Below are 23,812 nucleotides of genomic sequence, written 5' to 3'. Positions count from 1 at the left end.
TCGCAACAAATGTAAGTGTTTAAGTGTTGTCTCCCAAACCAATTAAAACAAACATTAATAGTGGCCTTAATGAGAGACCTAATTAGTTTTTATTTAGCCAGTGGATTAATGAGATGCATAGTTGTCTTTATTGGATACAGCAGTAGACCCATGAATGTGACCAGGGATTTTCTTCATCTCCAGATGAATTTGATTGGGATTCAGTTGGAATTAGGTTCACATAACACAGATGGAAATTTATGTTTTATCATTTTTTTGTTATTTCTCAACAGATAACTCAGAATGAAGGGGAGTTTATGATCACCTTTCCTTATGGCTACCATGCTGGCTTCAACCATGGCTTCAACTGTGCAGAGTCCACAAACTTTGCCACTCTGCGCTGGGTAGACTATGGCAAGATGGCCACCCAGGTAAGATAAGACAGACTGATGGTATATCCTGTTCTGTAGCAATGACAAGATGTCACTGAGAGATAAAATTCTGTCCACTTTGTTAAATTTGTAAAATCTGGAAATTTAACTGAAAGTCATACATTTGTGTCTGGAAAGTCTCAAATTATGGGAAATAGTACATTTTTGTGTCTTTTTTGGAAGGATTGGAAAGGTAAAGCAGGTGAGCAGAAGTCACTTCTAAGGGAATGTAGGTCTACCTGAGTCAATATGGATGCTACAGCTAAATACCAGTTTGGATGTGGTATTGGCAGGTTGACTGGCTGGGGGAAAAAATTTTATAAATTATAAACATTTTCTCTAGATTTAGGCAGTTGTCAGAAAACTAATTGCATCAGCAGCGTCAGTGAAAAAAGGAATAAGATTTGGAGTGAAAGTAGACATATGGAAACCTGCACCTAAAATGAAAATCATCATCATCACACAAACACTCTGCAGGGAAATGTAGACACGCCACACGAGGAGGTTTGATCTGATGAGTGATTCAGCGGCAACTTGCTTGTCTGAAGGGATGAAGTAATAGATCATATCAAAATATAAAAGCAATGTCTCGTTCACTGCTGCACACCATCTGTTACCGACACTAACCATACCCTTGCATCCTTCCATTGACGCAAACTGCCTCTTTGCCTGTAGGCTGCTGAGCATGAAATTGACAGGGCATGGGTTGGTTGTGGACGGCAGCACAACCACAATGTCCCCTGGAAGAACCTCCCCCCTTGTCTCTTTTCAATACATTCCACTTCATTTTCCTGTTCAGTTCCTCCTGTCTTTCCTTGAGTGTTCACGTGTGTGTGTGTGTGTGTGTGTGCATGTGCGCACCCCATTTCCCAGCTTTTTCTTTACTTGGCTGCATGTCAGATTTATGAGGTGCCAGTTTGCAGAAGTACATCTCCCTGTTTCTCATTCTCGGCCTTCCTACGTTACCCATGTGGCCAGTTGTAATTTAAGAACCAGTAGTCCAGGCTCTAGCAGCCCCCCCCCCAAACTGCCCAACCCAGTGCTCAAAGGAGCGTCTCCACTACACTTGTCTCAGTCTGATAAAGAAGAGTGGTCCACTCTGTACTGCTAATCCGAGTCGACAAATTGACAGCGCGGCACCACATGTAGAGAATCAGAGGAATGTGAAAGAGAACAGCTCAGCCAGTGAGACAGGCTCTTTCTGTCCGTCCGTCTTTCTCTTTCTCTTTCTCTTTGTCTCCTACACAGACATTTTCATTCTCTTAGGTTGGTGTGGTAGCATAGCGGTTACAGAAATTGTCTCGTAACCAGTGCTGCTTAAATTTAGTCCCAGCAGCACTCATTCTGTCTGTTCTCTAGCAAAATGCTGAACCTCACTGTGAATCCCTCTGAGTAAGAAGAGAGGCTCAACGACCCTTTGAGTATGGCTGGCAAAAATGGCATATGACCTGTTGGAAGTGAACTTTCTTCATTAATAAGTTTGTTCTAAAACTGATGTTAATGCAACATTTGTTGTTTTTTGTTAGTAACAGAAGCTTCTCTCTTGACAGGATTATCATGCTAAAAACTATACTGAAAAACAAAACAAAAATTATCTAAATTGTCTGGCTTTTGGCTTGTTCAGCAACTTCATTACTAGATTAGATTCGATGGCGTTTTTGCCATGGTTCTAGTTCTCAAGAGTGAATAGTGACTAAAGACACATCTAAACAGTGTATTTGTACAAACTATCAAAAATGATGACTGAAATGACTTGAAAGTCAGGTTTTTAAATACAGTACAGTGAGTATTCAAAAAATTCTCTTGAATTGAATTTATTTTTGAATTCTTGAATCTAGATTGATGAGGGGAAAAATTAATTCCTAGATTTTAGAGATAGATATCATTTGGTTTATTATAGATAGAAAGATAGATAGATAGATAGATACACAGGCAGTAGTTTTATATACCTCCCCTAAATCTTCTTGCTTGTCAACAAGGAAGTCTCTCACTCTCTCTCACTCTCTCTTAACTGTCCCTTTCTCTTATCTCTCTCTTATCCTTGACTCATCTGCTAACTCGTTCTCCTCCCTCTCCCATCCTTCCCCTACTGAGCTCTAGTCTGTCAGCAGCAAACGGGACAGTGAACAGTGGGGCTCTGTATCAAATTTGTCACTGTTTGGGGGCTGAGAAAGAGAAAGAGCAAGTGAGCTTGGACGTACTTCATATCTCAGTCTTCTTAAATACAAGCTCCTCAACTGTTGACCCATCTTTCTGACTTACTAAGTTAACACCTGCAGTCAAAGCAGCCCTAGTGTCAGTACTTCTTTCATGCTGTGTGTGTGCATGTACCGAGGTGTCATGTTAAGCCCGTCTCTCTGGTAAGTGGTTAAACTAGTTTGTTTGGAATGAAGAGGAAAATAAGTTTGGTAGAAAACAGCTCAGCAGTGAGCCAACTGAAGCACTGAAGATGGTAGAAAGGATCTTGCAGATTATTTCTGAAAGTAGTTATGTCTGCCGAGCCATTAATGTTGTTCAATGTTAACAGTTTCTGTGTTATGGATCTATAGTATTCTCAATGAGAGCCTTTCTCTGTTCATTTGGTGCTCAGTCACACTGTTCCCTGAGGTTTCCAGGGCGGTTTTTTTTTCTGTCTGGGAGAGGAGCAGAAATCATCCTCCCAGTTCCCAGACTAAATCACATCACTTTTTCATCTTGAAAGTGAATTGCAGATGACTCACTCCATCTTTTTTATATTTGTTTGCAGACTTGTCTTGTTTTGGCGAGCCCAGACATGCTGTGATTGGACATGCTGAATTTTTATTAGGCTTTATGTGCAACCTATGTCAACGATAACCAATAAACAAAATGCGCTCTCTTAGTAGTAGACTTACTGCATTATTAAACGGGTAAGGGACGATGATTGGTCTTACATCAAACACTGCTTAGAGCCCAGAACAAACTGCCCACAGAAAAAAAACTCACATCCTCAATAGGAAACATAATAAAATTGGAAAAATAATTGACCAAGACCATTAAAAGAAGATTATCTGCCACACAAACCTTTACAAGGGCAGTTGGTGTCATCATATTAGAGTTTCACAGTAAGTATGTCACACACACTCAACAAAGATGTTTTACCTAGACTTTCATTATCACATTAGAAACCTGTGATTTCACCCATAATGACACCCATAATCACAACTATGCTCTAGGTGTTTGTAAGATGTGAAATAGCCCAAAGGCAGAATTTGCCACCTTTAACCCCAGTGCATTACAGATATGACTTGAAGCGATTTAAACTTGCAATTTCTAAATTAAAATTTTACTGATATCAAGCCCTAATGAACCCACTTGCTTATTAAAGTAGCACAATAACATAACAAGCACAGAGATATCACTGTGTCTTAATGTTATTGAAAGATTAGACTCCTATCACGTTGTCTTGATATTGGTGATATAGCCTCTTATTTTCTCTACTGGGAAATGGACCACCCTGGAAGATGCTATTCCAGGTGGGGGAATTGCAACTTTTTTTCTGTTTGTAGTTAATTTACATTTTATGTAGTTGACTGTTGAGCTTATCTAAAGGATGGACACATCAAATCAAGACAGGCTCTGTAATACCCAGTCCAGCCTGTCACCATCCACTGCCAGTAGAGGGCAGCCATATTGTAATGAAGGACAGTCTTTAGTCGTGAGGAGAGGAGACCAGAGACTTCTGGCAGCACAGTGAGATTAGTGGATACTGTTTCATCACAGTTGAAATATCACTGACATTTACAGCAGAAAACTTGGTGCAACATAAAAATAAACTCGACAGATGCAGCAACACTGAACTGTATATACTGTTTGTTATGCACATAGTTGGGTCTGCAGTTGTGAAAGCCATACACAGCTTACTAATTACCATTTCTACATTGCTTACTGATTTTTTTTTTTTTTTTTAATCTTCCCCTTTTCTTTTCAGCACATTAAGCAGCTGTTGTTGATTGGGTTGTATATGAGGAGATAGAGAAGGGAATGAAACAAGTGGGAGGCTAAGAAAAATGAGAGCAATTTAGTCATTATTTAAACTTGGTCAGCATTTTTCTGCAGGATGCATCTCAGTGAAAAACCTTAGAAACATTTATGGAAGAGACACACATGCAAAGATGGCTTCAGATAAGTTTTTGTCTCTTTTCACAGTATGTTCAATAGCATAAACAGCTGGATGATATACGGCCCTGCTGTTTGGTGTATTCTGCATTAAACTTCTTAACAGTTTTTAATTACCTCTCCAATCATTCCTTATTGTTTGGATCTTCTTCCTGGTTATTTATGTCCTCAGCAAAAGTGTGATCAAAGCAAGCATAAAGAATTCTGTATAATCAAAAGCTCACAGCTACTGTGAGTCAGGTCAGACAGGTCAGACTCAAGCCCTGTTTTGTCATTAGTACTTGGCGCATCCAGTCCACTGAGTCCATAGAAAGTCCCCAGGCTCTTGGTTTTCTGTTGCTGCAACAATTTAGCTTCATTAGGAGCCCAAGTATACTTCAGGGCTCATTGACTGCCTGCCTCAGGGTGAGTTTTTGTTTTCCCAGATCTTGTGCATCTCCAAATGTGTTTCCCTCCTTTAATTAAGTTTTTATATGATAATAAAGTGTAACTCGTCCTGGCCCCTGAGGATGGCAACAATCTCCATAACCTCTTAATAGTTACATAAAAAATAAAATGAGCCTTTATTCCCATTTACAAATGAAAATGGCAAATTTTGCAAGATGGTGTAAGGGTTATATTTATCTGGTGTTCTTTTGCGTTTGTAGTTTCCTGACACGGCACTGTTTCCACTAAAAGTTTCACAATGGTAACAATCAGCTGTGCCCATGCTCACTTGCTCCCATCTGCCCTCCCACTTCCCGCTCCAACACCCTCCACCCGACACCATATTTTAATGTTTCCGTCTGTCAAGTGGTGTCTAGATGAGATGTAGGCAGGATATTGTTTTGCTGGGGAGGGAGAGCTGCAGTGTTTCCAGTAATTGAACATAAGGCTCTCCGCACAACTCGGGAAATAATAGGGCCAGAATGTAATACAGCAAGCAAGGCACAAAAGAAAATATTTTCTTTCTTTCTCTCTCTCTCTCTCTCTCTCTCTCTTTGTTTGTTTCATCTCCTTCCTTTTGCTTCCATCATTCCCAAACTTCTTTATGCTGTACCTGCCATTTTCCCTTTGCTTATATACAGCACTGTGGTTTCATTTAACAGCTCTGTCACTACAGTCAGCAGAATGATTCATTCACCGGCAATGTCATTATGAAGATTTGTGGAGGCATTTTGAAGTCTTGAGTGGTTACCAGATGCAGCTGTCAGTCTCATTTACACTACATAGGAAATCTGCACAGTACCGCATTACCAGGTCTTATTACCTGCCTTATTTTATTCTCTACCACAGAGTAACTTTGCTTGATGCTACATATACAACAGCCCCCATGGGGCAACTGCTTGTTGGCAAGTCCAGTTGGGTTTTTGTTGTTAAAGTAACCCAAATGCTGCACTCTAAACTCTAAACTAAGCACATGCTGTTGTTTCGAGGGTAAATTGTGGCAAAAATACCTAAAATCTACAACAGTTGTCACCTCAGGTGTGTACTAACTGTCCCTATGGTTACAGTTATCGTGTCAGCTCAGGTTAGCTAACGAACCTGACTCTATTTAACTGCTCGTACACACTGCTCTTTTCAGTGCTTTTTCAGTGATGCAGAATTATGTACTATACCATTCAAGGCCAACTGTCATTAGTAAGTAAAGTTGTAAATCCTACACACTGGCTGCATTAATGTAGCCTAGATAATGTCTCTCTCTCAATATGACATTCCAAAAGCAGAATCTGAGAACATTCACAGTTTTAACTTTCATTGCATGTCTGTGAAGATTCTCAGTCATCGTGGTACGAGCTAAACAAAGGCAACTGGACTTATTGAAGACATTACAACTCTCATCCAAAAGGCTTTTAGGTAGAATAGAGACATGTTCTTGGCTGAGTGCATAACACACTTCTTAAAAAATGGATGCAATGATATATTGATTATGAAACATTGGAAATTCTTTATATAAATCTAAGTTAAAGAAACATCTCTGCAAAATGTGATTTCTGTTTCTTTCCTCCCACTGTGGTGTTTTTTGTCTTTCTTCATCAGTTTGTCACAGAAGGTTGCCTCCTCTTTTCTAATCACTCACTGCTGAGTTGTGAGTCAAACATTTGTGACGTGTAGCTAAAATTGTGTAGCACCCCCTCTATATGTAGACAAACATCAGTATTCTACCACTGTGGAGGATTACGCTCTGAAAAACCTGAATGTGATACGACAGTGGTTCACAGGTGCCGTTTGACCAGGAATTAATATGCTTTTTGTTTGTTTGTTTGTTTGCTGTGGACAACTGTTTATTCCTGCCCTACCTGGAGCTATTCCCCACTCTAACATACAGTCATCTCCTCTGTCTCTGCTGTCCCCCCCCCAGTGTACCTGTCGTAAGGACATGGTGAAGATCTCCATGGATGTTTTTGTGCGCTGCTTGCAGCCTGATCGCTATGAGCTATGGAAGCAGGGCAAAGACTCCATGGTGTTAGACCATCTTAAGGCCACCGAGCTCAGCAGCCCCGAACTAGAACGCTGGAGGCAGCATCGTGTCACCTTCCGAGAAAACCTCCTCCGAAGGTGAGAGGTCAAGCTACATACACTGAATGATGTAGTTTCTCTATACATGATCATAGTATTTACGCCCTATTTTAGATGTGTGCCAATTCTAAAATTGCCATATATAACATGCACGAGTTTCTGAGGCAAAACCATGAATCAGATAAGCATTGAACTCAATAGACAAGAGTTTTATTGGAACCTCAAATTGTGTGGTTGAGGCTCTGCACTCATGTGGCCCTGGTGAAGATTTCTCTCCCACGAGTGTTTGTGTGTGTGTTCTCAAAAGGACATTATGTGAATCTTTTTACTCACCTGTCTCTCTGCACTATCCCAGGGCCATGCAGAAGATGAAGCAGTTCCGTCGTCTAAAGCTGGAGGAGGTGAAGGTGCTGGCAGAGGAAGGCATTGAACTAAATGCTGCTGAGTACCAACGTCAGGTGGAGGAGCGTGAGGCCCAGCGGAGGCAGGAGAGGGAGGAGCGTCTCGCCAGAGAGGCCATGATGACCCTGGAGGCCATGGAGCGTGAGGAGCAGGAGGCCGCTGAGGCTGCTGCTAAAGCAGCTGGGACTCCGGCCGTAGAGGGTGAGGATGATATTGGCAGTTAGATTGTAGTTTGTTTATGTAAACACACAAAACAAGAGATTCAGAGTGTAAGCCAAAGTGTAATACAGCATAGCACTAGATGAATGCAAAGAACTTTGTGTATTTGCAGCATGAAATCAGAGTAACTGCTTTGATTAAAAAAAAAAAATTTGAAATGGAACGTTCCAAATCCAAAGCTCTTTATTTCTCACCCCCTCAGCAAAGTCCCCATTCCCATAATCACTGTAAATCATCCAGTCTATTACCTTTTCACCTTCCTCTGAAGTTTTTTTCCTCCTCTTCTCTTTGCCAGCTGTGAGGGAAATTCTTCTCTATATCTCATGAATACAGAATAATTTAAGCAGAGTGAAATTGATTAAATGCTCCTTTACTTACTCTTTTTAATGTTCAAGGAGAATACTCAGTACATGTGCAAGTGACACAAAACTAATACAGAAATCATTTCTCATTTATACACTCCACACAACTCGTTGGCAGAGATACAGGAACAAAACTGTCCAGGTCGACATGACCGAGCCAAAACTTTCTTTTTTCATACATATCAGTAAATATTTACTCCCAGGTGCTTTCCTATCAAAGTCTACTAACAGTCTCACTTGTGAAATCAGTGCAGACCATGATCATGTTTTTTTTCACATAGCACAAGAACCTGAGGCCAAACCACAGAGCTTGACAGACGACAGTGAGAAAAAGAAGCAGAAAAAGCCAAAGAAGATGTCAAATACCCACAACTCCATCACTGGATTTGAGGAAGCATTTGAGCAGTTTGCTACATCTGGCATCAGGAATTCAAAGAACGCCATGGTCAGTCATCCAGAGGTTGGGAAACCTCTAACCTCAAGTCAGAGTGACATCCCAGCGGACAACAAGCTAGATGTGAGTGCCACCCTGGTGAGATTGTTCATGACTGAAAGTTAATAGATTTTTCCTTTTTGATTTGTAAAAGGCAAAGTTGCACAGTTTCTGGTATTTTATTGCACAAATGATGGAGCTTGCTGAAAATAGAGCTGGACATCTTCATCTTAACAGCTTTCTGCAACAGTTGCAGGTAATGCTGTTTAATTCAAGAAAAAAATCACCACAATATTACACAGTATAATACACAAATAAAATCCAAGATTCAGAATGTAGGATACTTTTATTAATGTGATTGCATAACAAATTAGCCTTATGTAGATAATGTTTGAAAACTTACAGCTGCACTAATGATACATTTTTCCAGTTGTTTTATGACTTTAACATATTTGCCCACAGCAAATTTACAAAATTGAAGTCAAGACTTGAACATGTTGAAAACAATATTATATATTTATATTTTCTGCTTCCCATTACAAGGTTAAAAACACACTCACATAATGAAACAAACTTATGTTTTATCAGGCATGCTACTCCAAGATGAAGATGCCAACAGAGGTGAAAAAGAGTCGCCGTCACCCCCTCAGCAAGCCACCCATGCGCTCCCCTCTGTCCATTGTCAAGCAAGAACCGACCAGTGACAAAGGTATGTGGTTCTGTGTCCATCGTTGCATATTTATTCAATCTTCAGTATATTTTAATATAGATATATATACTTTAAACTCAGGGGAAGTCACCCTTCTTTAATGAGTTGCTAACCCACATACATAAATTTGATAAATCTGAGCTACAGTTGAGAAACAAGCTGTCATGTGGTGTAAATTCTGTTCAATTCTTCTTTGACATGAATAGAAATAAAAGTCAAAAGAGTGAGTTATAAAATAATTATTGAAATGAAACTGTTACAGATTCACAAAAATGTATCAAATATCAAAACATGATGTGCAAGAGCTCTATCAGTTGAACCCTCACAGTTCTCCATCCATCTTAGATCCTCCTTTTTTTCCCCCGTGCCCTCCTCGTTATTCATCTCACTCATTGTCTTCTCCATCACGGTACTTGAAGAATAAAGAAGACAACATTTTTGTTTTTGATTATTGATCTGGAGAAAGAAAAACAAGCAGGACTAAAGCTCCCTGTGGGGATAATGAAATCAAGACTGCAAGGCTTCTTTTTCCTCTCCTCCCTCTTGACTTATTATTTATTTATTTTTCCCCATTTTCTGACTGACACTTATTGATCCGGGGATCATGACTTCCAATTACCTGCTTTCAAAGTCACTTTAAGTCGGCAGCAGGGGACCCGGCTCAGGGCCTGTCCTTCAGAAGAGTGGATGGGGGACAAGGAGAAAGAGAGGCCCGGTGGTGGGAGCAAAGACAGAGCTAAATGGGAATCTTGTAAAAAAGATTGTCCTGCCTTCTTTCCAGGTCTAACAAACTGTCTGGATCAGTAGCTTAAGGGGCTTCACTGCTAAATTGATTCCTGGCCCACAGCAGAGAGTTGTTGATGTCTCTGCTATTTGTGTTCATCAGCCAATAATTCAGGAGTGTTGTTGTTGTTGTTGTTGTTGTTGTTGTTGTTGTTGTTGTCTGGAACACAATCTGCTATTTTTGTCTCTTGGCAAGGGTCTTTCCAAAAATGCTTCATATGCATTTCCGACAAAAAAAAAGACAACAAATGATTAGTGATAATGAATCTTCTGACTTGTCTTCAGTATGTGTCACTTACCGCAGATGATGGTCTCCTTTTGCTGCAGAACTCTGATGTATTTTATTTCTTACCCGCAGAGCTGTCTTCCCCTATGCCACTTGACAGCAACATGAAGAAACAGGAGCACCTGTGGCAGAATCACTCACCCAACTTCCTGGCAGAGAAAGCCTTCAACATTGCAGTGGCAGCGCTCCAACCACACTGTGCTATCTGTTCACTCTTCTGCCCCTACACTAAGGTACAGCCACTCACTGCAGCAGAAATATGTGTTGAAGTAGTAATGGTAGTGATAGTAACAGTTAAGAAGGTTACTGGTGGTATTGGTGATGTTATTTCCATTCATCCCAACCTTATAAAAGGCTAACATATAATCACAATCATCTTTCTTCTGGCCTTTCCAGCCACAGAAAGACATCTCCGTTGCGAACGACACCCCGCGCACCTCCCCTCCCCATCATGGCAGTATGACTCGTCCGTTGGTCCCAGAGATGTGCTTCAGTGTCGGAGCAGGAAACACAGAGCCTCCACCCACCAACTATCACATTGGAGAGGATGGAACCAGTCTTCTGATCCGCTGTTCATCTTGCAAAATGCAGGTTCATGCCAGTAAGTATAAAATCTTTTAATACAGCAATGGAGTAATAAGTTGACATGATTTTTTTTAGATGAGCTGTATAAGTGAATCTGAGCAGAACACATTATTTGTAACCTGTTAATGAAAAATCAACAATCCTGAAGTTGCGTAAAGCTTTCTAGCTGAAGCAGCACCAGGATGTGAGTGTAGCCTCTGAGGCATAGATCATTTTGGTTTTTAAGGATTTTGGAATGTTGTCTTAGTACATTTGTCCCCATTTATTGTTTTTATGTAACAAATCTGATAAAAACCCTATGCCGAAAATTAGGCGGGGGTGGTACAAAGCCGCACAATGGGGAAGATATTTTCATTATCTCTCCAGCCACTGCGGGTCAAAGCCACTTATTCTATGCTTTTGAGAACATCTGATAAGATGAATAAAAAGTCATGTTAAAATAATGTAAACATCGGCTTTAATATACTCATTAATGCGCTCCTAAAGACTTGGTACTCTCGCCTTGACTCCTCTCTCGCGCTCTGATCTTCCCCTCCACCGGCACCTTCCACTTGGCTGAGAACTAGGCCTACTTTCAGTCCTGACAAATTAACCGTATCTCATCAGTAAAATGAATTAACATTTTCTCCCATATTAGAAGAACTAATGATGTATGCACTCTGCACTGTTTCACCTTTCCTCGCAATTCTCCCCCTCCCCTTTTTAAAATAATCTGTGATTTGAGACATTTCTGCAAAAAAAACATACACAATGGGATGTAATGTTAATTTAGGGAAACTTTTCAAGAAGCTGGTTGTGCTTGGAAATTTGACGGAGGCGGTTGCCTCGCAATTTTCTATGCAGGAAAAACCCTGACCTAATGGCTGTGAAATAGAGCATACAAGCTCTTTTTTGTTAACAATATTTTGTGGATTTCAAATTTTACAAAAAAAAAAAAGAGAGAGAGAGAAGTAGCAGGAAAGTTAAATTTGATTCTGTTCAGCCGTGGTACATTAGCTGCTGATTTATAACACTCAGAATTGTGGTCTCAGCCAGCTGCAAGACCATACATGGGCTGACAAGCTTTACAGACAGGCTCTACTGGGTATTCCACTGCTCTTCTCTATTCACAACTTTTTTTTCATCCCTGGACCCCTGAGAATAGTGCTGGAAAAATAAGAAGCACCGAAGATGAGGCCCCACCACAACAGTGCAACAAACTGTCAGCTTAATTCCCCTGTTGCCACACTCAGTGAGGCTCCATAGTTTAACTCTCCTTGACTCGTGTTAAACTAGCTAAGAGGCTGCTCATGCAACACAAGACCTCTCTGAAGGCAGCGCAACATAAACTTCCCCAGCTCTTATTTACTCTGCTTTCCACGCTTAAACATTTCAAAAAGCAAATCAACTTTTTAAGAGCATATGGCTTCTGTCAAAGGAAAGTGTGAAAGGACAGGCAGCTTGTTAACATTGTGTCTGAGAGAGTTAGCACAGGGAGCTCTCTCTGTACTCGCTCTACTTCTCATCGCCAAATGTCAACATCAGTTATCTCTACAAAAAATAAGTTGGTTTTGTTTTTTTTGTTTTCAAATCATGACACAGATAAACAATATCTGTTCAAATAATGGGGAATGTAATATCTAGTTTTATAATAAGAAAGTATCTACTTTTCCAAATGTCTGCATGTGTGGTTGTTTTGTGTAAGGTTGCACATACAACCACATGAATTACAGCATGGGCTTGTGCACACATGCACAGTCAGTAACACACAATGCACACACCAACCCTCCAGGGTTCTTATTATCCCTAAAGCTGAAGTGCACCTTCAAAAAGGCCAGTTCATTAGTCATCCAGGGATGAGCTGGGCTCAGCTGTGGGGAAGCAGCGCTGCTATTGATAAGACGACATGAAGCAGAAAGAACTCCTGTCAAAAACACCAGCCCTGCACCCCATCCCTGTACTCCTCATTGTATTGGAGTGGACATCCAACTAAAAATCATTCAGACCTGCCTAGGTGTTACATGAACATGGTGTTTTAGAAACATGAAATTCAAAATGGATGGATGAATGAATGAAAGATATGTTAAGTCATTAATCTCTCCTCTCTTATAGGTTGTTATGGTGTAAAACCAGACTCTGTCAGCGATTCCTGGATGTGCTCCAGATGTGAAGCAGGAGCCTGGACAGTGGTGAGTGGCAGCACTAACTTACACCAAAAAAAGAACAGGTTTCTCATAATTGACAGGATGTTGAGCCTTTATGCACTTACACAGCCTCCCTTTCTTCATGAAAAAAAAAAAAAAAAAATCGATGGATCTGTGTCACTTTGTTCTCCATTTCCCTCACTGCCGAAACTTAATCCTCATTTGCTTTCTGTTTTTCAGGAGTGTTGTCTCTGCAATTTGCGGGGAGGAGCTTTGAAGACTACCACAGATAACCGGTTAGTGGCACATGCTTGGGGTTATTTCATGTGCAAAATTATCTGCAAATTCACTAATAACAAAACCCCAGGGTTTTTATTATTAGCACTAATAATAATACGACTAGCTGATCTGACACACATTTAGCTACAGTATTAGTAAAACTTATTTTGATTTTGCAGGACTGGATTAAAAAAAAAGTCGTCCACAAATCTAACAAATTAAATCTAAGGAGATTGCTGTTTTTCTTTTAAGCATTTGTTTATTTATTTCCCGTCATAGATAGATACAATTTTGAAATGAAAATCATCATGTATTGTTATCAGTGGAAATGACTTTGTAATGTATGCACAGAAAATTATGCTGACAGTCATTGTCTTAAACAGTCAGAAGTGATCTGCCTTGTATGTCTATTAGTTTTACCTCTGTTGATTTTCACAAACCCTCCTTCTCTCTGTGTCTACAGGTGGGTCCACGTCATCTGTGCCATCGCTGTGGCTGAAGCTCGCTTCGTCAACGCCATTGAAAGGGAGCCAGTGGACGTCAGTGCTGTTCCAGAAACACGCAAGAATCTGGTAAGTTGGGGCAGATGTAAAGAAAAGAGTTATTCATCACTGCCACGGTGCAGTGTGAAGTATAAACAGCTTTACAGTTAAAATCCTCACCTTTATCCTACAAATGGCAATCTCCCTCTCTCTCTTTGAGGAAGATTTGAAAAACTTCTTTGTACTCATTGCTTACTGCAGCCATTCATTTCTTTTGTCTTACTTTCTTCACTTTTATGACGTCGTCTCATCTCATCCTTAATTTCCTTTTCTCACTTCTACAGTCTTTGTCTACCTTTAAGCGAATTCCTGTCTGTCCCACTCACTGCCTCTGTATCTGTCACTCTCCGTTACCCACTCTCCTTCCCTGGTGGATGGATAGATCATGTTTTTGCGAGCTGTAGAGGACACAGGGTAAAACAGATGTGCTAAGGGGAATGGCTGAATAATCAGCTGTCATTTCTCACTGCGCCAAATGAACTGCATCGATCCCGTGGGCAGGAGGTAATTTCCCCATTGCTGCCGCGTCTTTGAACACAACTCGTCCCCTCCCTTCCTTTCCTCTTGCCATCTCTCCCTCCCAGTTTCTGCTATCCCGCTTCACAGGCAACAGCAGTGCTTGCTGGTGCATTATCACAAATCTCCCTTTCTCTCCGAATAATCTATCCAAGACAAGCTGGGTGACATTTGCATCCGAGTGCTGTCAAAGCAGGTTTCCTCCATCTCTTCTTAAAAGGCCATGAGAAGAAACTCTGCGGTCTAATGATTTGGATGACTGGGCTGATCAAATGTGAACACGCACCCGTGGAACCCGTTTATATTGCACAGTGTTCAGCAATATGTGGTTTTTCTTCCCATCTTTGAAGGTATGCTTTTCAGGGACGGAGAGATTTCACACAAGCTACTTTTGTCTTTGGGATCTCGGAATTTCTCTGGCAAAGTAGCACGGCACAAATCCAAGTTATAATTGTTGAGTTTTCCACCTTCTATTCCACGTCCACTATTGTAATTTTGGAGTTAGCAGTGTACTTGAAAGGGTAGATGTAGTGGTCACTAGCATTCAATGTTTTTTAGGCAAACAGAGGCCAAAGTCAGACATTGTCATATTCAACTAAAAAAGGCCTCCAAAATGTGAAATAAGGTGGATTCTGGTTGATTTCTTTCAAAGAGAAAGAGATTAAATGTACATATAAAAACAGCAAGGTTGGATGAGGTATAAACAAACAAATGGACATACAAATAATGTTCCTTGGTGCTACTGAATTTCTTCCATGATGCTCTGGTCTCGTGTCATCGCCTGTCTGTGATTTGAGCAGTGGAAAACTATTCCAGCTGGTGGAAAGTATAAGCCATAGCATACAGTGAAATATCACACAGTACAGCTCCGTTGAGAGCTGTTGTACGTTTTTCCTGCACCAAAAAATGAAGTATTGGCACTTTAATAAAGAATTTTTATTTTTTATTGATCGCCCATGTTCTGCGCTACAGCCGGTCGCCGTGTGATTTGTCAGAAGAGGGAGGCTGGAGAGGGAAGGATGAAAGAAAAAGGGAGGGATTGGGTGTTTGATGATAGATAATCACAATAAACCAAGTACACAGAAAGATATCAGGCACATAAGATGAGACGGTTGTCAAAGCTGGTGGGATAATGGGTTGAGTCTGTTTGTTCAATTGAAGCATGGCGTCATGAATGGAATGTATATAATTGCACTTTTCTCTAATCAGATTTATTTCTTGGCAGGTGATTTCACAAAGGATTTGAAGGAAGGTGATCTCACCTGAAGGTTTTGTGCATTGAGAATATAACTCAATTTGAGACACCAGACTCTCTTGTTCTCCTGCTGTTACCCTCTTTCCTTGTTGCATCCAGGCTTTTCATCTCTCTCTCTCTCTCTCTCTCTCTCTCTCTCTCTCTCTCTCTCTCTCTCTCTCTCTTTTCTTCTCTCAGTTTTCACTGAATCTGGGGACAAATGAGGGAGGGGGAGGGGAAGTGTAAAGACGAAGAGCAGAAGACATGGAGGGTTGAAGGATTGGAAGTGAATGAAATGAAGGTTGTGGGGTTGTAAGTCCAAGGTGGTATGTGTCAAAGTGGCTCAGCGGGAAATCGACCTGGTTCGCGGACGAGGGCAAAGATTTGGTTGGCTGGTGGTAATTTCACAGTCAGGATGTGGGGATGGAATGAAAGGATTTGAAAAAGAAAAGAGAAGTGCTCCGAGGCAGAATGGCAAATTCCTTGTACGATTGTGTAAGAGCAGAGGTTGAACGAGTGATGCAAGTCACAAAAAAGGATGGAAGAAAAAAGAGAGATGAGGAACATGTTTTGAATGTCTCAGCGAGTGTTCAGGCTGCTGTTAACAAACACCAAGTTGCTCTGTAAAGAAGTTGGGGAGAGAGTCTCACCACGCCACTGACACTGATAACTGCACGAGCATGTTATGAAAGCTGAAAACATTCAATCTATTTTTAATGATTAGAAACCTGAGAACCAAACAGAATCAAAGATCTGAGAGAAGAGAAAATGGTTACACTGCTGATTCCTCCATCATCTTTGTTTCATGTGATACTCGACAACTCCTGATATGTGAAAGTATGAAAGACCTGAATAAAAGAGTGGAATTGTCTTTTTGTAGCTAAATCACAGTGCTGGTGTTCACCTGCTTGGAATAGCTGGGCGAGGTTTTATGACATCAAGTACTAAGATTTCCACATTTGTGATCAAAATTTCTGTGTATTAAGTATTTACCTGTCTGGTGAACACTTTTTTCCTAACATCTCTTTCTGAATATTTCCAGTATCAACAACCTCAGTAGGAACTCTGAGAAATGTGGAGCATCTGTAGTCATGAAAACAGTTGTTTACCTAGTTCCTATTATGTCCCTATTATTATGTGTTGTTTCAGAATTACATTTGAGCATTTAGCTGAGAATTTTTTCACATAGTAATTTGCAGTGAATGAAATAATAGTAAAAAAGCTGAAGTTTCAGGTTCCCTGGTGTAATAAGTAACCCTTAGTTGCAAATGCAAGATCCTGAAACTAAGGACTGTAATAAAATTCCTGTAATCTTTGAACATCCATGAAAGAGAATGCAAGAAGGAAAAATAAGATAATGAGGTCAAGGGGGATTTGTGTCTAACCTGAATCACGAACCAAAAGTCTTTGGTTTTTTGTTCTTGTTGCAGAAGTGTGTGTTCTGCCATGGCAAGAATGCCAATCAGAACCGCGGCGCCTGCATCCAGTGCTCATACGAGAACTGTGCCACCTCCTTCCATGTCACCTGCGCCCAAATTGCTGGAGTGGTCATGAAGCCTGCCGACTGGCCCTATGTGGTGTCTGTCACCTGCCACAGACATAAAAGGGTCCCTCCAAAGGTAAGTGCAACTCAACCCACTAAAGTTCATTATTTTATTTAAGATTTGATAGAGGAGATTTTGCAAAATTATAGGCTCTTACCTGAAATTGCTTTCAAAAATGTTGTATTACATTTTTTTTTGCTGTTGTCATGTTTTATGAGCAGACGTCGCATGCAGAGATTGTTTTTAAAGTGGATACAACGTGGTGGAAGGGAAAATAGCTTTTGGGTTTCATCGAAGTGGAGAAAACTTCACACTGTTTTTTGTGTGTGTTGTGAAACGATTGTTGTCGGAATGGTTGAAATCTTTGTTGAAGCAGCAGAAGCATAATGATTGGTGAAAGGTGCTAATGGGTAGGAGAGTCACTGGTTTAAGTTAATGAGAGAAAGTAGCAACGCTACTACGTTGTAAAGTAGAAATCACCACCTGTGTCTTTTAAAACAATCTTATGCTTCTTATTTAGGCATGTTTGATTTTGCAATTTAAAAAGCTGTCTTAACTTGTGTCTGGGTTTCTCTCCTTCCAGCCGCGGACAGCACCCAAAGGCCCACAGTGTCTGAACCTGGGCCAGAGAGTGATTGGTCGTAATGCTGACGGCTGGTACTACCACTGTACCATCATCGGCATGGCAACACAGACGTTCTACGAGGTCAACTTTGACGACGGTTCATACTGTGACAATCTGCACCCAGAAAATATATTCGTGAGTTCTCTTACAGTTTAGTTACACACCTACCTCTGTATAATTTATAGAAACAATTTCAACAAATGGAGCCTTTTATAACCAGAGACATATCCTAGCAACTGGTGTTTACTTTGTAGCTTAGGCATCTTAGTAAATGAAAGTCATTGAGAATGACTCACTGCTCTAAAGTTAGATACAAACATAACTTTAATTTCACTGTTTGCTTATGAGAAAAATGGTTGAACTAAAAACAATATGTAAGAACTATATCATGTAATCTAATTTAAAATAACAAAACTTATGCAATCAAGGAAATTTTACTTAATTTTCCACTGCTTAGTAAAACACAAGTGGAAAGTGATGGGACCTCATGAAAATCCTGCCAAAAAACCTTCATTAGTCAAAGTATATATATACTGAATCTGTCTGCTAACTGCCTCAGGTCAATTACTTAATGTTATTTTTAAATCCTGAGTTAATCAGCATTTTAAAAGTTTGTTTAGTAAAATGACATGATCAGTTCTCTTCCATCTCCTCCACATTCTCTGTTTCTCACCAATTTCTTCCACCTTATCTACATCCTCTTCTTTCCCTTCCTCCATCAGAGTCACGACTGCCTACGTAGCGGTCCTCCTGAAATAGGGGAGTTGATCGTGGTCAGCACGCCCGAGGGTCAAATCCTCAACGCTTCTTTTGTCAAACAGCACACCCACAAGCTCTACCAGGTGAGGGGAAAAAACACAATATAACATCTCTCTGAGCAGACTGGATACATCTCTTGTAAAATACATCACACTTTAGTTTCTGTGACTTGCACAGTTGATAGGTAAATTTATGTAAGAAAGAGGACCAAAAAAACAGTTCACATTCCTAAGCAACTACTGTTCAAAAGCCTGTAAGCAGTGTAATTCCTGCCAGCAGTATGTGTAAATGTATCAACCTTTCCAAGTCAAATCAACCTGCATCAAATCAAAATGCATGTCTGAATACAGTGCCGCTAAGGTGTGGTGCAGGAAAAACAGCTAGGCAAGTACTCTGTGAGTAATAGTATCATTTACACATGACATGAAGTGATTGAACCTGTGAACTTTAAGTAACAGGGTGCTCTTTCTCATGGCTTTGCCACCCTCTGGTTTGGGTCCCAATTCTGGTATTTATCAACATGTGTAATGCTCGGCTGCCCCTGTAGATTATGGCAGAGCATTTTGATACAGTGCGGCATTAAAAGGTAAAGTGCAGAGATCACTGGTGCATGCTGGGGAATTTATGGGGTAAATATAAAGAGTGCTTACAAAGTGGAAAATTCAGAATTGAAGAAGACAATTCTGGGACTGGTGTCAGAGGAGGCCAGCTTGATAGTCATTTATGTACATGAGTACAGGATTGCATTAGCAGACAAGGTCAAATGAGATTGTTAATCTTAGATTTTGCCGTGACACTGGTTTTGTAAGTACATCTGTAACTGTTATTCTGAATGCACACAAATATACACACGTGTACACACAGAACAGACATTTTGATGACTTGCTGAATAAGTCATTGAACCATGTCTGACTCATTCAGTCTCTTTATTAAAACGTCAATTAAATGCGTGAAATATAATGTTTGAAATATTGAACCAGTCTTCCAGGCTTTTGTTTTTATTCATTATACAGGGGAAACATTTCCAGACATGTTTTTGTGGCCCGATCTTGTTTCCTCAGATGCTGCTAAGTTAGGGTTTATTTTCCTTTAGAAAATAAATCGGCTTTGTATCTTTCTGTGCTTTTTTTCATGTCCCTTTGTAGCCTGGAGGTTACAATTCAGTCCCGTTAGAGACAAAGAACACTGTTACAATGAGTAAAAAAAACAATTCTCCACCTTGTAGCTGTTTCAGGGACACAACCCTGACCTTGTCATTTTTTGCTCAAGATTTTTTAAAATCTACATTTATATTTAAAAACACTTAGCTGACGGTCATTTCCAGTCAGTAAGCAGCTTTGGGGTTCAGTGCCATGGTCAAGGACATTTTGACAGAACACATGGTTGTTGATTAACCATTTGTGATGGCTGAGATCCAGTGTTTGTGTTTTTACTCACCTAGCCGCCTTGATACTCTTTTCTTCATCACCAGCTCATGTGTCCTCTTGCTGTTCTGACGGTGTAGCCTTCTCCTGATTTAGTCTCAACTACTTATTTATCAAGTCAAATGTATTTGGCAATCATGTGTGGCCAACTGTGCTCACTCTGCTCACAGGGGACGAGAGAGTTGGAAATGTTGGTTGATTAATCCAGAGTTTTATTATGCATGTGCAGGTTGAGTTTCAGGATCAGAGTCAGCTTATGCTAAAACACTCAGAGATCCATCAGCTGGACCAGGAGCTGCCCAAGAGGGTCCGAGCCCGACTTGTGAGTATTTTACTGAAATACTGCTTCGGAAAATGGCAAGAAGGGGTTAGCCCAACAGTGTCTTGTATTGTTAGATAAAAGTAGTTGCAGATAAGTAACTTTTATTCAAGGAAACAACTTTGCACTTTGCAGCCTGTGTGTGGGCCTATATGTGTGGGCTGCTGGTTTGAATAAATATCTATTTTATCTGGTAAATGAGTGTTGATGTACTTCTGAAACTTTATTGCAGCTTTAACATCTAAAGGGTTCTGATGCCAGAGAAGTTTGCCATAAATAATTGTACAGATACAGGCTGCGCTGACTTTTAAAATCCCAGTTAATTTTGAAGACACTTAATAACAGATTTCATAGATTAATCAAAGGTAAATCTACCCTCACTGGACAATTGGACAGGACAGATCATGAGCTCTAGTCTTTCAGGAACTCATGCAGTCTGACATTATTGTGTATTAATATACACATTATGCAACCAGAGTGGAAAACAGCTGATGGAGAAAAATCATACCAGGAAATATTGTAAACTGTGTAACTGGTATAACCAAGCTAAGGTGAGTGTTCATCATTTCAAAAGAGTAATACAACCACTGACTAGTTCTGAGTTTTATCTGCAAACTCCACTAGGAACAAATCTCTGATCACACACCAGCAATTTGTTGTGACAAAATGAAAGTATGTATTTATTATCACATAGTAGTGCAAGATGTTTCAAAGACAAGACTAAGAAAACCAAATTGCAACTAATGGTTATTGTTATTATCAAATATAGTTGTTTGGTTTTTTTTAACATTTAATCTTTTTATCTAATAAATAATATAAAAGTAGCGTAAAGTATGCCCATCAGAATTTTTGAGGGTGATATATAGTGGACACATGTATAGAATTCAGACACATATAAATTGGCAGTGCACGCTAGTAAATAGAGAGAACACAAATCACTTCCTAATTATGTACCTGTCTGTTTTCAGGCCATACCTGTACCTCAGGAGGAGGTCCCCTCAGCAGATGAAGCCCAAGCAGCCAAACGCCGCCGCCTGCCCTCGGGTTCAGCCCCACCCACTGAGACTCCCATGGAAACAACAAATCCGCCCGCCTGCCCCCTAACTACAGCCCCGGTAGAAGCACCAGCAGCACATCATGACAGTATTAGTACACCGCTGACCTCACAGCCTCTGTCCCAGCCCAGCATGGCCCGACAGGATGCCGCCGCCGCACCAACCAACGGCATGGATGCTGAGACCCCAATGGACACAAGCGTCAGCCTCACCGACGCTCTAACGGAGTCATCCCTGGCCTCGGACCCCACGCTGACTCCACAGACGACCTCTTTTCAGTCGACATTGAACTCTGACCCCCTCCTGTCTGCTCAGTCCCCTCCCCCACCACCCCATCACATGTCCAACAGCTACACGCCGAGCAGTGGCTATGTTTCCTACATGGAGACACTCCTCCATTCACATTTCCCTCAGGACGATAGCCACGGACCCCTGTATTAAAGAAAAAAAAAAAAAACACAACTCCACTATGTTATTACTTGGTCAATGGAGACTGAGCCAATAGGAAGTAAGCTAATGGAGGTGGATTGTACTGAGTGCTGTATTAACTGGCCGTGAAAGCTCAGGGCCGGAGCAGGAAAAGACACGGACACATGAGCACTCTTTTAATGCATGCTACTTTTCTACTTTTGAGTTAATGTATTTGCAGTGGTGCTTTAGCCTGCTCTGAAGCAGCAGCTAAAGAGGAAAAGGCTTTTTTTATTTTTGACATTAATTATAATTATTATTATTATTGTTATTATTATTTGTTTTCGTTTATTTTTTGGTAGGTCTTGTTTTTTTTTTGTTTTGTTTTTGGTCAGCTGCTGTGCTTTTCTCCTCCATCTTAATATGAATACGTCTCTGGGTGGTATCAACTCCATACCTCGTTGCATTAATTCAGTAACAGCACACTCCCTTTTTCTTTCTACAGGAAGCTAATTACGATAATGACCTCTCGGCATTGAGGTCTTGGTGGACTACACTTTTTTTTTTCTTTTCTCTCCAAATCAAATAACCAGCAACAAAATATCTATTTTTCAATCCAGCCACTTGTGGCTTCAATACTGTTTGGAATGAAAGTGTCACAATGTCCATCTACAGGATATTTTCAGTAAGGTGTTTTATTGCCGGATTGCAAGAGGTAAATGGGGAAAAGGGGTTTAAAAAAAAAAGTATTGTAGGGGGAACCCAGTATTTAAATGTCTTAGTCAAATATTGAAAGAATTATTTGTAATAGAAGAAACATGTTGAATGCAAACACTAGTAGATGTGTCACCGTAGTAAACAGAAGAGATCTTTTATGTAATGACGTCATTGAAATGGTCATTTGGCGACTCCACTTTTCACTCCCAAAACTGTCTCAGGGTTCCTACATGTGGAAAATAAATTCTAACATGCAAGTCTTCGCGCAGTTAAGAAAGTACACAACAGCCTGGAAAATTGCCTCAAAATTATCCTCAGTCATAGTTGGCACATGTATATCCGTTGCTATTATTGTCATATTTGCTCCTGTTAACAGTTTATCTGCTATATTGAGTGATATCTTTGTTTACTGTCACGTTATCTCCTAGTAGCACATGAACTGGTCAAAACTATGAAGTCAGTTTAAAGAATAAAATTATGGAAAATGTCTGATTCCTGGAAATAGGAAATTATGTAGGAACCCTAAAATCTGGAAATATTTTGTACCATTTTTGGTTTAAATTCTGTGTATTAATCAATATTGTATATTGTTAATGTTGTCTGTTTTTTCTATGACGGTATCCTTTCTATGTTCATTTTCTTAAATGAATTCACAAACTTGGCCGATCTAAAAAAAAATATTAATACCTTTATTTTTGACAGATTTTTGCAGGCATATTACTCAGTTTATAACGACAACTACGTGTTTTTTTTCCGGGATATGGCCGATTTGTGCTACAAAGGTGCTACAGAGATAAACTACTGATGGACTAAATTTCCCAACACTGTCACCTTGTACATACCGCAGGCCTTGTGTATCGTGAATCAAATTTGTAAATGTCCTTCTCCTTGTTTTTCTTCTGTCACGACAACCGAAATGTTGGAACACAGATGTGTTCCTGTATCCAAATGATCATCAGTTGAGAAAACTTATTTCATAGGGATTAAAGTGGGTTGCTAGTTGCCAGCTCCTCTGTGTTTTGTGTGTTCAGTAGCCCAGACATTCAAAAAGTAGTTTCTGGGTCGAAATCTTTGGACTAACTGTGGAAGAATAATGAGAGTCTCCTCAGTAACTACTAACACCTTCTGATCATTAGATGTTATAGTTAGCAAGGGGAAATTCAGGTGTCCAGCAGCTCATTAGTAATAATAATGATAGTTAATAATAAATATAATACAATAAAATCAATCAACATACATTTTAAATTTTCTTGAAACTGAGTTCTCGGTTATCCATAAATGAACCAGATAGGAATCTCTGGTTTTGGTTAATCTACTGCATTAAATAAGTGACAAATCAAGGTGCGTCATCACATTGATCTAACAATCTTGTAAATACAGTTATGCTATAAAATGATCACTTCCTTTGTATAATATAGCAATTTTTTTCTTTTTTTTGTCCA

The 23,812-nt window shown here is 40.1% G+C and overlaps 1 protein-coding gene across 1 annotated transcript in view; it reads left to right on the top strand.

Annotated features, from left to right (window-relative positions):
* The window catches only part of kdm4b (lysine (K)-specific demethylase 4B), a 43,474-nt gene extending 20,098 nt beyond the window's left edge, over window positions 1-23,376 (top strand). Inside the window, exons 8-22 of the mRNA XM_023426526.2 lie at window positions 273-410; window positions 6,889-7,085; window positions 7,402-7,649; window positions 8,311-8,546; window positions 9,051-9,171; window positions 10,313-10,473; window positions 10,637-10,841; window positions 12,917-12,993; window positions 13,189-13,244; window positions 13,691-13,799; window positions 16,950-17,138; window positions 17,647-17,823; window positions 18,411-18,530; window positions 20,101-20,193; window positions 21,159-23,376. Coding sequence (XP_023282294.1) covers window positions 273-410; window positions 6,889-7,085; window positions 7,402-7,649; window positions 8,311-8,546; window positions 9,051-9,171; window positions 10,313-10,473; window positions 10,637-10,841; window positions 12,917-12,993; window positions 13,189-13,244; window positions 13,691-13,799; window positions 16,950-17,138; window positions 17,647-17,823; window positions 18,411-18,530; window positions 20,101-20,193; window positions 21,159-21,686 — 2,655 coding nt within the window. The 3' untranslated portion in view covers window positions 21,687-23,376. The remainder of the gene's footprint in view (window positions 1-272; window positions 411-6,888; window positions 7,086-7,401; window positions 7,650-8,310; window positions 8,547-9,050; window positions 9,172-10,312; window positions 10,474-10,636; window positions 10,842-12,916; window positions 12,994-13,188; window positions 13,245-13,690; window positions 13,800-16,949; window positions 17,139-17,646; window positions 17,824-18,410; window positions 18,531-20,100; window positions 20,194-21,158) is intronic.
* The last annotated feature ends 436 nt before the right edge of the window (window positions 23,377-23,812 follow it).

The sequence above is a fragment of the Seriola lalandi genome, unplaced genomic scaffold (assembly GCF_002814215.2).
Source record: "Seriola lalandi dorsalis isolate HSWRI2012SDOR001 ecotype SW California unplaced genomic scaffold, Sedor1 jcf7180002054829, whole genome shotgun sequence".
NCBI lineage: Eukaryota > Metazoa > Chordata > Actinopteri > Carangiformes > Carangidae > Seriola > Seriola lalandi.
The sequence above is the reverse complement of the archived record's forward strand: the minus strand, read 5'-3'. Positions and strand labels throughout refer to the sequence as shown.